Source organism: Primulina tabacum, chromosome 8 (assembly GCF_025594145.1).
Source record: "Primulina tabacum isolate GXHZ01 chromosome 8, ASM2559414v2, whole genome shotgun sequence".
In the NCBI taxonomy this organism is placed as follows: Eukaryota; Viridiplantae; Streptophyta; class Magnoliopsida; order Lamiales; family Gesneriaceae; genus Primulina; species Primulina tabacum.
The window spans coordinates 7387207-7400112 of record NC_134557.1 but is presented as its reverse complement, the minus strand read 5'-3'; the positions used below and the strand labels follow the sequence as shown (position 1 = coordinate 7400112).

At 31.2% G+C, this 12906-nt stretch overlaps 2 protein-coding genes across 2 annotated transcripts; one reads left to right on the top strand and one right to left on the bottom strand.

Annotated features, from left to right (window-relative positions):
* Positions 1–4667: 4667 nt before the first annotated feature.
* LOC142554526 (uncharacterized) lies at positions 4668–6874 on the bottom strand. The gene is made up of 2 exons (XM_075665194.1): positions 6606–6874; positions 4668–6432 (listed from the first exon to the last, which is right to left on the bottom strand). The coding sequence occupies exons 1-2, from the start codon at positions 6872–6874 to the stop codon at positions 4668–4670; spliced, it is 2034 nt and encodes a 677-aa protein (XP_075521309.1).
* A 4728-nt stretch (positions 6875–11602) lies between these two features.
* On the top strand, positions 11603–12366 carry LOC142553503 (large ribosomal subunit protein uL11-like). Its single transcript, XM_075663801.1, has one exon. The coding sequence runs from the start codon at positions 11681–11683 to the stop codon at positions 12179–12181; it is 501 nt and encodes a 166-aa protein (XP_075519916.1). The 5' UTR covers positions 11603–11680; the 3' UTR covers positions 12182–12366.
* Positions 12367–12906: the final 540 nt, after the last annotated feature.

Sequence of the window (12906 nt, the reverse complement as noted above, 5' to 3'; positions counted from 1 at the left end):
TAAACTTTAATTATCCGGATAAATAATAACTGTATGCAGTTAGCCTTATTACAATATATCTGCACTCTATACACGTGTCCCCCTGTGCTAAAATAAATAAATTCCGAGTGTCCAAAAAAAAAACACTCCTAGGGGCATATTAGTAAAATCATATGCTTGTCTCTCGAAAGCGAGACTTTGAAATTTGTCGCTTTAGGGGAGATGCGCTTCACCTGATTCCGCTCTCAAGTTGAGGCTTCAAAGAAATTCCAACACGTGCCCATCCGTTCTTGGACTTATGCCACGTGGTTAGACATTTGTAGGAAGCGTGATCGCACGTGAAGTGGGCCCCACGTAAAGCATATTCTACTTATATATGTATTTTTTTTTCTTCTCTTTTTTTTTTCTTTGTTGTATTTGGTATATATTTTTGTCGGGGCTATTAACATAATTTTGTAGGGATAAATTTTATGTTTGATAAGATTTGGTGTCAAATGATTTTACGGATTTTATTTTGTGAGAGAGATTTTTTGTTTGGGTTATTTATGAAAAAATATTATTTTTTATGCTAAATGTATTACTTTTTATTTTGAATATTTATAGGATTGACCCGTCTCACAGACAATTCGTGAGATCGTCTCATAAGAGACCTACTGTTTATGTTTTCCCCTTTCAAGAGTATATATATATTAACAATATGACATGGAAAAACACACTAACGTATATATATACACAAAACTTATACGAGATAGTCTAACAAATTAATTTTATGAGATGAACATTTTAAAAAAATTTATTTTTATGTTAAAAATATTAATTTTTATTATAAACTAAACTGACTTAATTTATTTAATAAATAAAAAGTTATGAGATTGTATATATATATATATATATATATATAAATACATTTGAAATGTGTGGTGAAATTAAAAGCAGCAGAGTTTGAAATGAGTGGGTATTTTGATGAAGGAGCCAGCTGGTCTTTACCTATCATCAATGGCAAACAAATGGTCAGTCACGTGTCAGCTTATCATCTTCTCTTTTGTCCGTTTCTGCTCAATTATGTGTTCACCAAATACAAAATTCTGAGGACATTAACGAGCTTATCATCTTCTCTTTTGTCCGTTTCTGCTCAATTATGTGTACACCAAAAACAAAATTTCGAGGACATTAATGATTTGTTCCTCCTGTCTACAGGCTTCGGAACGGGATCGGCGGCAAAATTATTTAAAATTTATCTCTATCGATTCTTAATTCTTTGATTTGACATACAACTCCAGTCGTACATTGTTTCGCCTAACATACGAACAACAAATTAAGACGTTTTCCATAGACTGGAATCGGAGTCCACTGGAATATATTTTGGTAATCGATGGGATCGTCCAAATATATTTTTAGATAATTTGAAATTATATATTCGATTATTATTTAAATATGAAGTTTGAAATACTATTAAGTTAAAAGAACTGTCTGCCAGATTGAGTAGACCAATGACGATGTTCCACTTTCGAATTTTTATATTTTGGAAACTTAATAATGAAGGCTTCGTTTTCACCAGCAATATTTATCCTCAAATAAATTATGATAAAAGAAAAAAAGGAATCGTGTCTTTTTATTGAATTGACGTCATTGGGTTTCGATGGGATATGCTTTTTACGCGACGATAGAATATTACAATAAAATACCAAATAAGATCCAACTTGTGTTTTACCGTTATTTGGTTTTTTAAAATGACATTTCGATAGATAGATAATGTTAATCAGATAAATCATATTATATAAGTTTTGTATAATAAAAAATTCAAAGAATAAAGTGATGGTAAGAGAATCGAACTCATGGTATTTTATTAAGTATTTAGCCATTAATTGGAACTAATTTTACACATTTATGGTAAAATGGATGATATTGATGATTAGGTCTTTTGTGAGACGTTCTCACAAATCTTTATCTGTGAGACGAGTCAACCCTACCGATATTCACAATAAAAAGTAATACTCTTAGAATAAAAAATAAATTTTTTTCATGGATGACCCAAATAAGAGATCCATATCACAAAATACGATCTATAAGACCGTCTCACACAAATTTTTGCTTTATTGATATGTGTTTTAAAGATTATTAGCGATATGATTAGTAAACTATTATATCAACGTTATTTAAAAAAAGTAGGTATCTTGTAAGACGGTCTCACGAATCTTTATCGGTGAGACGGGTCAACCCTACTGATATTCACAATAAAAACTAATATTCTTAACATAAAAAGTAATAATTTTTCATGAATGATCCAAATAAGAGATTCGCCTCATAAAATACGATCTGTGAGACTGTCTCACACAATTTTTTCCCTTTAGAAAAAGAAAAAATTGATAAACTCACTTTACGATATAATAGAGTTTGCGACACAAGTTTTTTAAGAAAAGGAAATATAATTAATTATACTATATTTAGCGAATGATAGTGATCACTGGCCATATTAACATAATAATATGTACACTATATATTCTTAAATATAGTATTTGAATATTAATTTAAATGATTTAGTTATTTGTATCAATTATGGTCCCATTGATTTTTAAATCCCCAATAGGGAAGATGATTCCTATTCTTAATTTGTTTGCGAATTGGAGGAAAAGGTAAAGTTTTGTTTCCCTTTTTTGAAAGAGGGTTTTTTTTTTCAAGGAAGAAAAAGTAAAGGTCAGTGTAATCAATTAAAACTTAAAGGCAAAGCTTCCACTTTAAATTCTATTGTATTAAACATCACAGTAATTGAATTATGTTTTCAACGTGATCAATTTCGAATTACAATATTTTTTAAAAATACTAATAATTGCTTATAGAGAGAAAAATACCAATATTTTTCTATTTTGAATTTAAAAAAGGAAAACTGTTTTATCTTTCTATGCACGCGACAATATGCCCGATGACTAACGTGGACAGAGTATTAAAGGAACACAAAAACTTTTGTTTGACATCTCATGAGTCAATTTTGTGAGACAAATCTCCAATTTAAGTTATTCATGAAATAATATTATTTTTATGTCAAATGTATTATTTATTATTGTAAATATATGTATGGTTGACCGGTCTTATGGATAAAAATTCATGATATCATCTCACAAAAATCTACTCGTGAAAAAATTCTATATTCTATCCATTTTATGTTTTGTTTTGGCGATGGCTTATAATCTATAAATTCAATGTGGCGTTGGTTATAATAAGAGTTAGGATTATGTATACGTGTATAAATTTCAAAAGAAAAATAATTATATATACATATAATTATTAGAGGTAACTGTTTTTATCTCAGGAGACAGATTGGCATTGGTTTGCCTTTGGACACGTATTAAATACATTTCACAGATAAAGAAGTCCGGGATTTTAGGCGAAGGGGTTAGAATATAATTTACACACAGAATGACCATCACTCTCTTAAATGTTCTCTTTTTCGCAGCAGCATATACAATAAATAATAAATTTTATTTGAAATGATAATACGGATCTTAATTCAAGATGACTTTGTAACATAAAAAATAATATTTTTTCATGAATCGAATTATATAGAAAATTTGTCTCACAAAAATTATCTTTAAGATAATTTCACAAGAGTTTTGTATATTTTTTATAACAAAAAATCGAGATCGTCTCACTAGCTACTCCAAGATAACAATGTTTTCCCCACTAGCATTTATTTTAAACAATTTCACGAAACTCTAATATGTATGTATATTGCATATGCTTAACCAATGACTTATGACCCAACTTGCCTAGTTCAGTTTACACCTTGTACATTTATGCATTGCTAGACAAATCTACGAGTCCTAGTTAACGAGAGATGAAATGAACAAATACAAGATCGGGATAATCGGGATGACCTATTTCAAGATCAGATGATCCACCAAGTTGTCTGTTTGGGAGTTAGAGCTAACTCGGATAGGTCATATACAAAAGAAAGAAAGAAGAAAACATTAAAATGCAAGTGTTGCATCAAATATTGGTGGTTGTTTCTTGTTGTAATTGAATGCCACAAAAAGACCCGAAAATAATGAGAACCAAATAATTTAGATGATCCTAAGTACCAATTACTAAGGAACCCAAGTGGTCCGAAAATCACATAAAATCCAACTGTAGATCTAAGACGCATGATAGGAAAGAAATCCGCATTCACGCATAAATCAGGTGTGAGGCAAGCAAATGTATTTGCAAAAATATCTCGTTCAAGTAAATTCTTATTTTATAAGTGTAAAGTGCGTACTAGATAAACCAATAGCTTGCAAACCACGTCAATCAGCATGGGCGGTCCTAAGAAAAAAGAGGCACTGGGCGAAACTTATAATATGGTCCTCTTGTATTGATTCGAAATTCAAATGTATATTAAAAAAATTGAATAGCAAAATCAAAGTAAACCAAAATGTGTAAATAAGAAAACTACACATAGAAAAATGTTTACATAATTTCTCAAAATAATTTATTCAACAATCAATATTATTTAAAACGCACTCTTCTTGCGTTTTTTGAAGCAAAGTCATCAATTATGTCGTCATATGAGATATCCTCCAGTATGTCTTTTTCGATGCAGAGGATCGCCAAACTATTCAATCTCTCTTGACTCATTGTGGTTCTCAAATAAGATTTCAATAATTTTAACTTGGAAAAGCTTCTCTCAGCTGATGCTACAATTACAGGAATAGTCAATAAAATTGATACGCAACCACAACTGTAGGAAAAACATCCATTTTCAATGCAAACTCCAAAATTTTAATGGCTGTCCAAGATTTATTTGTGTCGTAAGCTTCAAGAGGTAGCATCTCTTGCAACATTTGTAATTCTAAAAGCAGATCATGAGCATCAATATCAGACGCATCATCTTTTTTCAAAACAGATTCAAGATTCACACAACATTTTCTCAAACAATCTTCATCCAATGCCATTAACTGTTTTCCATCCAACAGAAATCCAAACATCTCTTCAAAATTATTCAATTGCTCAAATCTACTTCTCAACTCCAAAAGAGCAATATCGACCACAACAAGAAAATAATCAGTCCTAAAGCATTCCTCAGCTGTTTGTGGTTCTCTTTCAGTATTAGCAACCTCATCAAACTGTCTCTTTCTAGAAGCTTGTCGTCGCTCAGGAAATACAGGGTCGACTCTAATATTGGAAGCAATTTCTTTAGCAGAATTTATGGCAGATGCAAATCCTTCTTCCCTGTAATTCTCAAAAAAAGAAACAAGCCCTTTCAATTGTTTCACCGCAACATCAATATGCATCGTTTCAGATTGTAAGGATTTACTAACCGAGTTTATGTTGTAGAGAATATCATACCAAATCACCAAACTTAACAAAAATTCAAAGCTACTAAGTTCATGTGTTGCTAACAATCTAGCATCCCTGGATAATCTTGCATCCTCAGTTAAATCCGCTACCTTAAGTAAAGCTTCTCTGATTTGCCCAACTTGTGACTTAATGGCCTTGACACTTTCGATATGACTTTCCCATCTCGTGGTGCACAATGACTTGAGTGTCAAATTATCCAAACAGTCAAGTAGAATACTCCAACGTTTTGTAGAATTTGAGAACACGGTATACATGCATTGACATGCTCCAAAAAAAGATTTTGATTTAACACAAGAGTTTGCCATATCACAAATAACCAAATTAAGACAATGACTACCACACGGCATATAAAAGGCTCTTGGATTTATATCAAGCAATCTTTTCTGAACACCTTGATGTTTTCCTTTCATGTTGGAGCCATTATCATAACCTTGTCCTCTTATATTATTAATATCAAGTCCAAGAGAGTCCAATGCATCACACAATTCATTGAAAAGGCTCAATCCACTCGTGTTTTCAACATTCAGAAATTCTATAAAGTATTCCTCAATTTTTACAGGAACGCATGACACATCAACACACCGTAATATTAAAGTCATTTGTTCCTTGTGGCTTGCATCAGGAGTACAATCAAGTATCACTGAATAATACTTTGCTTTCTTAACCTTTTCAATGACAACATTTTTCACTTTTAATGACATATTCGTTATCAACTCATTTTGAATTTTATGACTAAGGTAATGATGATGAATTTCTTTTCCTTTAATGAACCGAAGATGTTCTTGCATTATAGGATCAAACTCGGCAATCATCTCAATCAAGCCCAAGAAATTACATTTTGAACTATCCTCCATATTTTCATTTTTTCCACGAAATGACAAAATATTTTTAGCCAAACATTTTACCACTGCTATAATTCTTGTCAAAACCCCTCTCCAACATTGTGTTTCATTTTTAATCTGTTCCTGCAATTCTTTGTCAATTGTTTCATTTTTCCTCAACATCACTTGTAACTCCACCATCGATCTCAAATTAGCAAGTTGTTCACAACATTTTTCGTGTTCTCTAAGCTCCTCACTTAGATGCTTCCAATCTCTAGATCCGTCTTCTGCTAATTGACTTCGTGATGGAAGTGTTTTGAAAAGCTTACAGCAGAAACAAAATACTTTATCTAACTCCTTTAAATAAACTAGCCATTTTCTTTCATGACTTGTTTTGTTTGGAAGCACTCTATTATAATGATCTGAGGAAAAATGTCTACCAAGTTCATCATGTGGGTATTCAAAATTAACCTTCTAATGGGGCCTTTTTCAGCGAGTAAATCTCTCATTTTTGTATCAAGGCTATTCCAAACTCTTGGACCAAATATATTCAGAGAATGATCTATGTTTTCATTTTCCTCAATACCCATAGTGTTTGCAACATACATCTCTTCTATTTGTTCGTCAGAATGATTTTCTTGTGCGCTCAGATTATCGACATTAACAATCAAATTTTCTTGAACTATACTCGTTTCTTTCAAAACAAACTTATTCATAGAGCCTTTCATTGATTGAGTCATCTTCTTTTCTGTTTGCTTTTTTTTCCTTTTTGAACTTCCAGATGGGTATTTTCTAGGCATCATATTTTTTCAAGTGATACTACACCAAGAACAACCACAAAAAAATAATTGAACTATAAAGAATTATCCTTCACATTCATAATTATAAAATTATCCAAAAAAATTCACAATGAACTATTACAATTCAAAATGCATGTGCTAATTTAATTTAACACCAGTTAATTTAGCAATTCAAAATCAAATTCAACAAAAGTCCCAAATTTCAAAATTAGGTTTTGAAAATTCATACCTCTAATCTTCGACGATAAAAAATTTACTAAGGGATGACGAGTAGCAACGATGAGTATTGAAACAAAATTGAGATGATAGAAGACAATTGGAATGGAGGTTAGAGATTGGTCAGATCGTATAGCTTTATTCGCCGAAATCGAAAATTGAGTCTTACGATTTGAGTATTGAAAATGCTGCCGTTATAATTTTTTTATCATATTTAGGTCTTATTATATATATAATATAATTAAAGTAATTATTTGGATCCCAATACTATTATATATATATATTAAAAAAATTTGGGGCCCCCATCAAAATGGGGCCCTGGGCATGGGCCCAGTTTGCCCTTGGAAAGGGCCGGCCCTGTCAATCAGATAAATTATATTAGACAAATCTTTTGTGACAGACTTACTTAATAAGATATCCATAGGAAATATAACTTGTGACCAATTGGTTTATCACAAATATACATAATCCATCGACTATGAACACTAAAAAGCGTTCTTCTCTGCTTAATAATTTGAACATGCTTTTTGTTGAAGAAGAATATCAAATTGTTTGCATGGCAAATATTTTTTTGGTTTAATAATATATACAAAACAAGGAAAAGAAAAATGAGAACCCAAATGGACAAACGTTATAATTTTTCCATTTCATATCCTATCATTTTCAAAACCTCTTCTTCAAGCAACCAGTTTTGTTTCTTTCACAAGAATCCAACTTTTCGTTATTATTCCTCTTTTTTCATTTTTTTCTCCTCCGAAAAAAAATATATATATATCATTACTCTGTCAAAACTACCATCGTGACGCAAATACTAACGGAGAGTGAATATTTTTAAATTAATTTCGACTAATTATATTTAAAAAATACAACTTTTCACAATATTTTCAATCTTCTTCTCAAACCCCACATTAATCGTACACAATTTAACATTTGAACTCTATGAAAAATATATATATATATAAAAAAAATCACGGTCATAGGTTCATTGCTGAACTAAAAGAACAGTGTAATTAAAGCTATCATTTTTTATTTAAAAAAAAATATCATCTCTCTTCTAAAAATAGGTCGTCAATATTTTGCTGATAGGGGGAAAAGTTTTAGGACGTCTTGCGTTCGAATACACGGGAGATGGCTATAACTAAAATTAAACAAAACACACAGTGGATTCATTGACGAATAACAGCAAAAATAGTCAAATGATTCTTACTTTCTATTATTGAAGGGTGGAATTGGAGGATGATTCTATCTGTTTGCAGGTTTTCGTTTTCTTGCCATAAGATGCCATTGAAAGAATTGGGATTGGGACCATTGCTGGAATTCTTGATGTTGGTGGTATTGTCCAAATTCAAGTCTCATTCATCTTTTTTGGGAGAATGACTTCTTTGACTTATTGGCCTGAAAATAATAGAGCAAAGTCGTGGCTTACAGCTTCTTAAATGGCGTTATTATTATAATTTTATTTTTTTTTAAAATGACATTTTGTTTTTAACGTTTAGGTTCGTTTCATCCAATTCCATTCGTTGCATTGAAGATGATTATTGGAAACAAATTTTTTATAGCAAAATTTGTGTGAGACAGATATCTTATTTGGATCATCCATGAAAAAGTATTACTTTTTATGCTAAGAATATTATTTTTTATTGTGAATATCGGTAGGTTGACCCGTCTCACAGATAAAGATTCGTGAGATCATTTCACAAGAAACCAACTCATTTTTTTATATATAGGAGAAATTAAAACCATTTGATTTAGCCTTCGAGTATTTGCTTATAGAAATTTCAGTGAAGCTGCGAATTAACCACTGATAAATATAGCTTGTGTAATTCGGATATTAGTTTCTATTCATAACCTCCAAAATGAAATCTCAGTTTTATAAATCTGTGATTTTTAAAACAGCAGGTGGTTTCATATATAACACATAGGGTGTGTTTGGTTGAGTGGATTAAACAAGGATAGATGATTAGTCAAACACTTATCCAATGTTTGGTTAAAAATTTAAGATACTTTAATAATCATTTTAAATCGGTCTAAGATCCAATTTTGTGGATAACTATTTGATTATTAATCTCACAAATCAAGTGGGATACACTATCATAAATAATCAAATTACATTTTTCTCCTCATATTTCTTAATAGAAAGAAATTATAGAAATTAAATTATTAATTAAATTAATAATATCATTATAATTAATAAGATGCATAATAAAAAATAAATTTTACAAATTAATAAATTTTTAATATTAATATCAATATTAATATTATTATATATGTTATTATTATTCATATTCTTATTATTATCAATTTATTTTTGAAATTCTTTTTATTAATATGATCAATATATTTAACATTAATATATTATATTTATTTCTTATTTTTTTTTATTGTACTTACTATCGATATTATTAATATTTTTTAAAATTACCTACTTATTTATTTCTCATTACTATTATTATTTATTTATTATATTTAGGTTAGGTAATTATATTGTATATAGTGGGGGATATTTTAGTCATCTCATGCTAATACACAAAATTAATCTATAATGTTAAAATTATACCAAACATCATATATTTTATCCCACCATATTATTTATGCATATATTTCATTTTATAATCCATCTTATTACTAATCATATATTTATTCCATCATACCAAACACACCCATACTGTATTTGTAAAATATCGTATCATAACTTCCACCACATACAAGTTATGCTTCTACACTAACAATTTTTTTTATTTTTAACTATTGTCTTTATCGCACGTCCAACAACTATCGTTGATAAAAAATGCAGGGTCTATGTTAGACGTCACATAATATTTTTTTAAAATACAATGGTGGACATTGGATTTATTATGAGAGTAATACCTCGAAGATATTTTGAATTAAACTATAACGATCACAGTGAGAATTATGAAAATTCATTTTGGCTCAATATTGAAAATTAAGCTTGGCAGAAAATTTAGTTTCATTGCATTCAATCAGCACAATTTCAGCTGGCCATCCCAATAGTCAGCTGTTGTTTCAAACTCATAACTGATGTATTAACTGGAAATCATGGCAGATAATATACATTAATGTGGAGTTTATCTGAAATTGAAGCATTTAGATTCCGTGCCCTATAAATAGCACACGAATTTTAGAATAAAAATATTTCGTGTTTTTTGGTTTATAACTGGGGGAATGGTTTAAAAAGTAATGTTTTTTTACTTTTGATGTGCCAATGAACATATAGTAACAAACCCCAAAAATGAGCTCATAACTGGAGATGCTCTAAAATATAACTTCATGCTCCTTTTTTTAGGATGTCTCTGACTTAGGGTATCTCCGACCGTCCTCAATAATGGAGGAATCCTCTATTATGGAGGATGAAATCTTCTTCAACCGTGCTCTATTTGTTTCCTCCATTTTAGAATATGCAACAATGATCCTCTATTTATAGAATATCATTGTTCATATAGAGGATTGAAAAGGAGTGGAAAATAATTATAAAATATATATTTTAAAAATTGCAATATAATCATTTTGATTTTTTTTAGGAAAGTATCATTGTTCATCGATCGACTGGTAGCTTGAGGAAGAAATGATCGACACTTTTTGCTTTTGGGTCGACTTTGTTGATCAAAAGTTGTTTTAACTTTTTTAATGAATTAATTATAATCTACTATTTATAATAGTTACCAAATGGAACTAATGAAAAATTTAATGACAAAGAAATAATATATTATGAAATTAATTAATTATATGTGTGTATGTGTATTCAAAAATGAAATAAATTAAAAAAAAAGTATTTGGTAATATTTAGAAGATATTGGTTGAAAATGAAATAAATTAAAGAAATAGAATATTTGGTAATATTTAGAAGATATGAGTTGTAGAAGGTTTTTGAAAATATAGATCATAGATCTCTATTTTGGAGGATAGATAATGAAAAATGGAAGATATGAATTGAAGATGGCCTTACACGGACTCTTGGTCGCCAAATCACTTGGGATACATAAAATAAAAAAGATGTATTTCAAGCCATACAATCAAAGAGCTTGTGAGACAATTTCATGGATTTTTATTCTTGAGACGAATCAACGCTATACATATCTCAAATAAAAAATAACTTTTTGTATAAAAATTATATTTTTTTATAGTGATCAAATAAAATATTTGTTTCACAAAATTAACTCATGAAACCGTAGTTTTTACGACAATTCAAATTGGGAAGTCACTTGCTAGATTGCCTGAACCAAACGCGTTAGGATACCAACTCGAATGACTGGATTCTCGGGGTAATCCAATTGACTGTTGAATTAATGTCCGAGGAAATCACCCATGGAGAACGTCAGCATCGAATCTGATGATCGAATATGTACAAATGGGTTTGAACAATTCACATTATTATTTCGTAACCCCAAACTAATAAACCTTAATGGGCTAAAGCCCAATACTGCTTAGAAGCCGAAAAACTCCTCCTTTACCCTAGCATATAACCAGCTACTGGCTTCGACGTCTGCTCGATTCCACTCCCTGCGTTGAACAATGCCTCCAAAGTTCGATCCTTCGCAGGTCGTCGACGTGTTTGTCCGCGTCACAGGGGGAGAGGTCGGCGCCGCCAGTTCGCTTGCCCCTAAAATCGGTCCTCTCGGGCTTTCTCCGAAGAAAATCGGTGAAGACATCGCGAAGGAAACAGCCAAGGATTGGAAAGGTCTCCGTGTCACCGTCAAGCTCACCGTACAAAACCGACAGGCCAAAGTCACTGTTGTTCCCTCCGCCGCCGCATTGGTCATCAAGGCATTGAAGGAGCCCGAGCGTGACAGGAAGAAGACGAAAAACATCAAACACAACGGGAATATCTCGCTGGACGACGTTATCGAGATCGCGAAGGTGATGAGGTCCCGTTCCATGGCTAAGGATTTGGCTGGAACCGTCAAGGAGATTCTCGGTACTTGCGTTTCTGTTGGATGTACCGTCGACGGAAAGGATCCCAAGGATTTGCAGCAGGAGATCACCGATGGCGATGTGGAAATCCCACATGACTGAGATGGAGGTGAAGTATGAATTTTAGTTTCTATTATTAGTCGTTTTTCGTTTTCGTTGTTTTAGTTACCATTTCGTTTTGAGAGGAAAATGTTGTGAAAAAATTTTCTTTTAAGTTGGAAACTTTGTGCTGACATGTACACGATTGGATCAACATCAACGTTATATAAACAATGCAGTTTGAAGAAGTGTAATGTTATCTCGAAATGCTATTTAATTGATTTGGCAGACTGGTTTTATTTTTGTTGTTCATCTGTATGCATCCAGTTTTGCATGACACATGGTCATTACGAGATCAATATATGGCTATCTTGAACTTTTTAATTGTCGTGGTACTGATTGGATACACAGCATTTTATGTTTCGTTGAGATTGTTCAATTGATTAACCTTGAGGGCTACTTTGGTGCAATTTGGGACTCAATTTAGCTGTGTGGACTGCAGAGTTCTTCGAGTATAAGCCCTACACATGTGCGTCTTGAAAATAAAATTTCAGCTCTAACTAGATCAATAGTGTGTTATGAGGTCGCAAACAACATTAGCTAATCCTTTTTTGACATGCTTGATTTTTTCATCATCAATCAAAGCTTAGTGCTGGGTAATGAAAGACCAAAATGTTCTTTTCTGCATATATGATATTAGACGTCAGACTACGTAATTGATCAGAAAATTATGGATAAATTTTTTATTTTGATTACATTAATTTTTTCTATCACCGTTTGTCCGTTGA

What these genes read in the sequence shown, in the direction of transcription:
- LOC142554526 (XM_075665194.1), bottom strand. Translation starts at nt 6,874, where the DNA reads ATGACTCAATCAATGAAAGGCTCTATGAATAAGTTTGTTTTGAAAGAA. An exon ending in GAAAAAGGCCCCATTAGAAG is followed by an intron (nt 6,433 to 6,605) that starts GTTAATTTTGAA and finishes TCCATCACGAAG; the next exon opens with TCAATTAGCAGAAGACGGAT.
- LOC142553503 (XM_075663801.1), top strand. Translation starts at nt 11,681, where the DNA reads ATGCCTCCAAAGTTCGATCCTTCGCAGGTCGTCGACGTGTTTGTCCGC.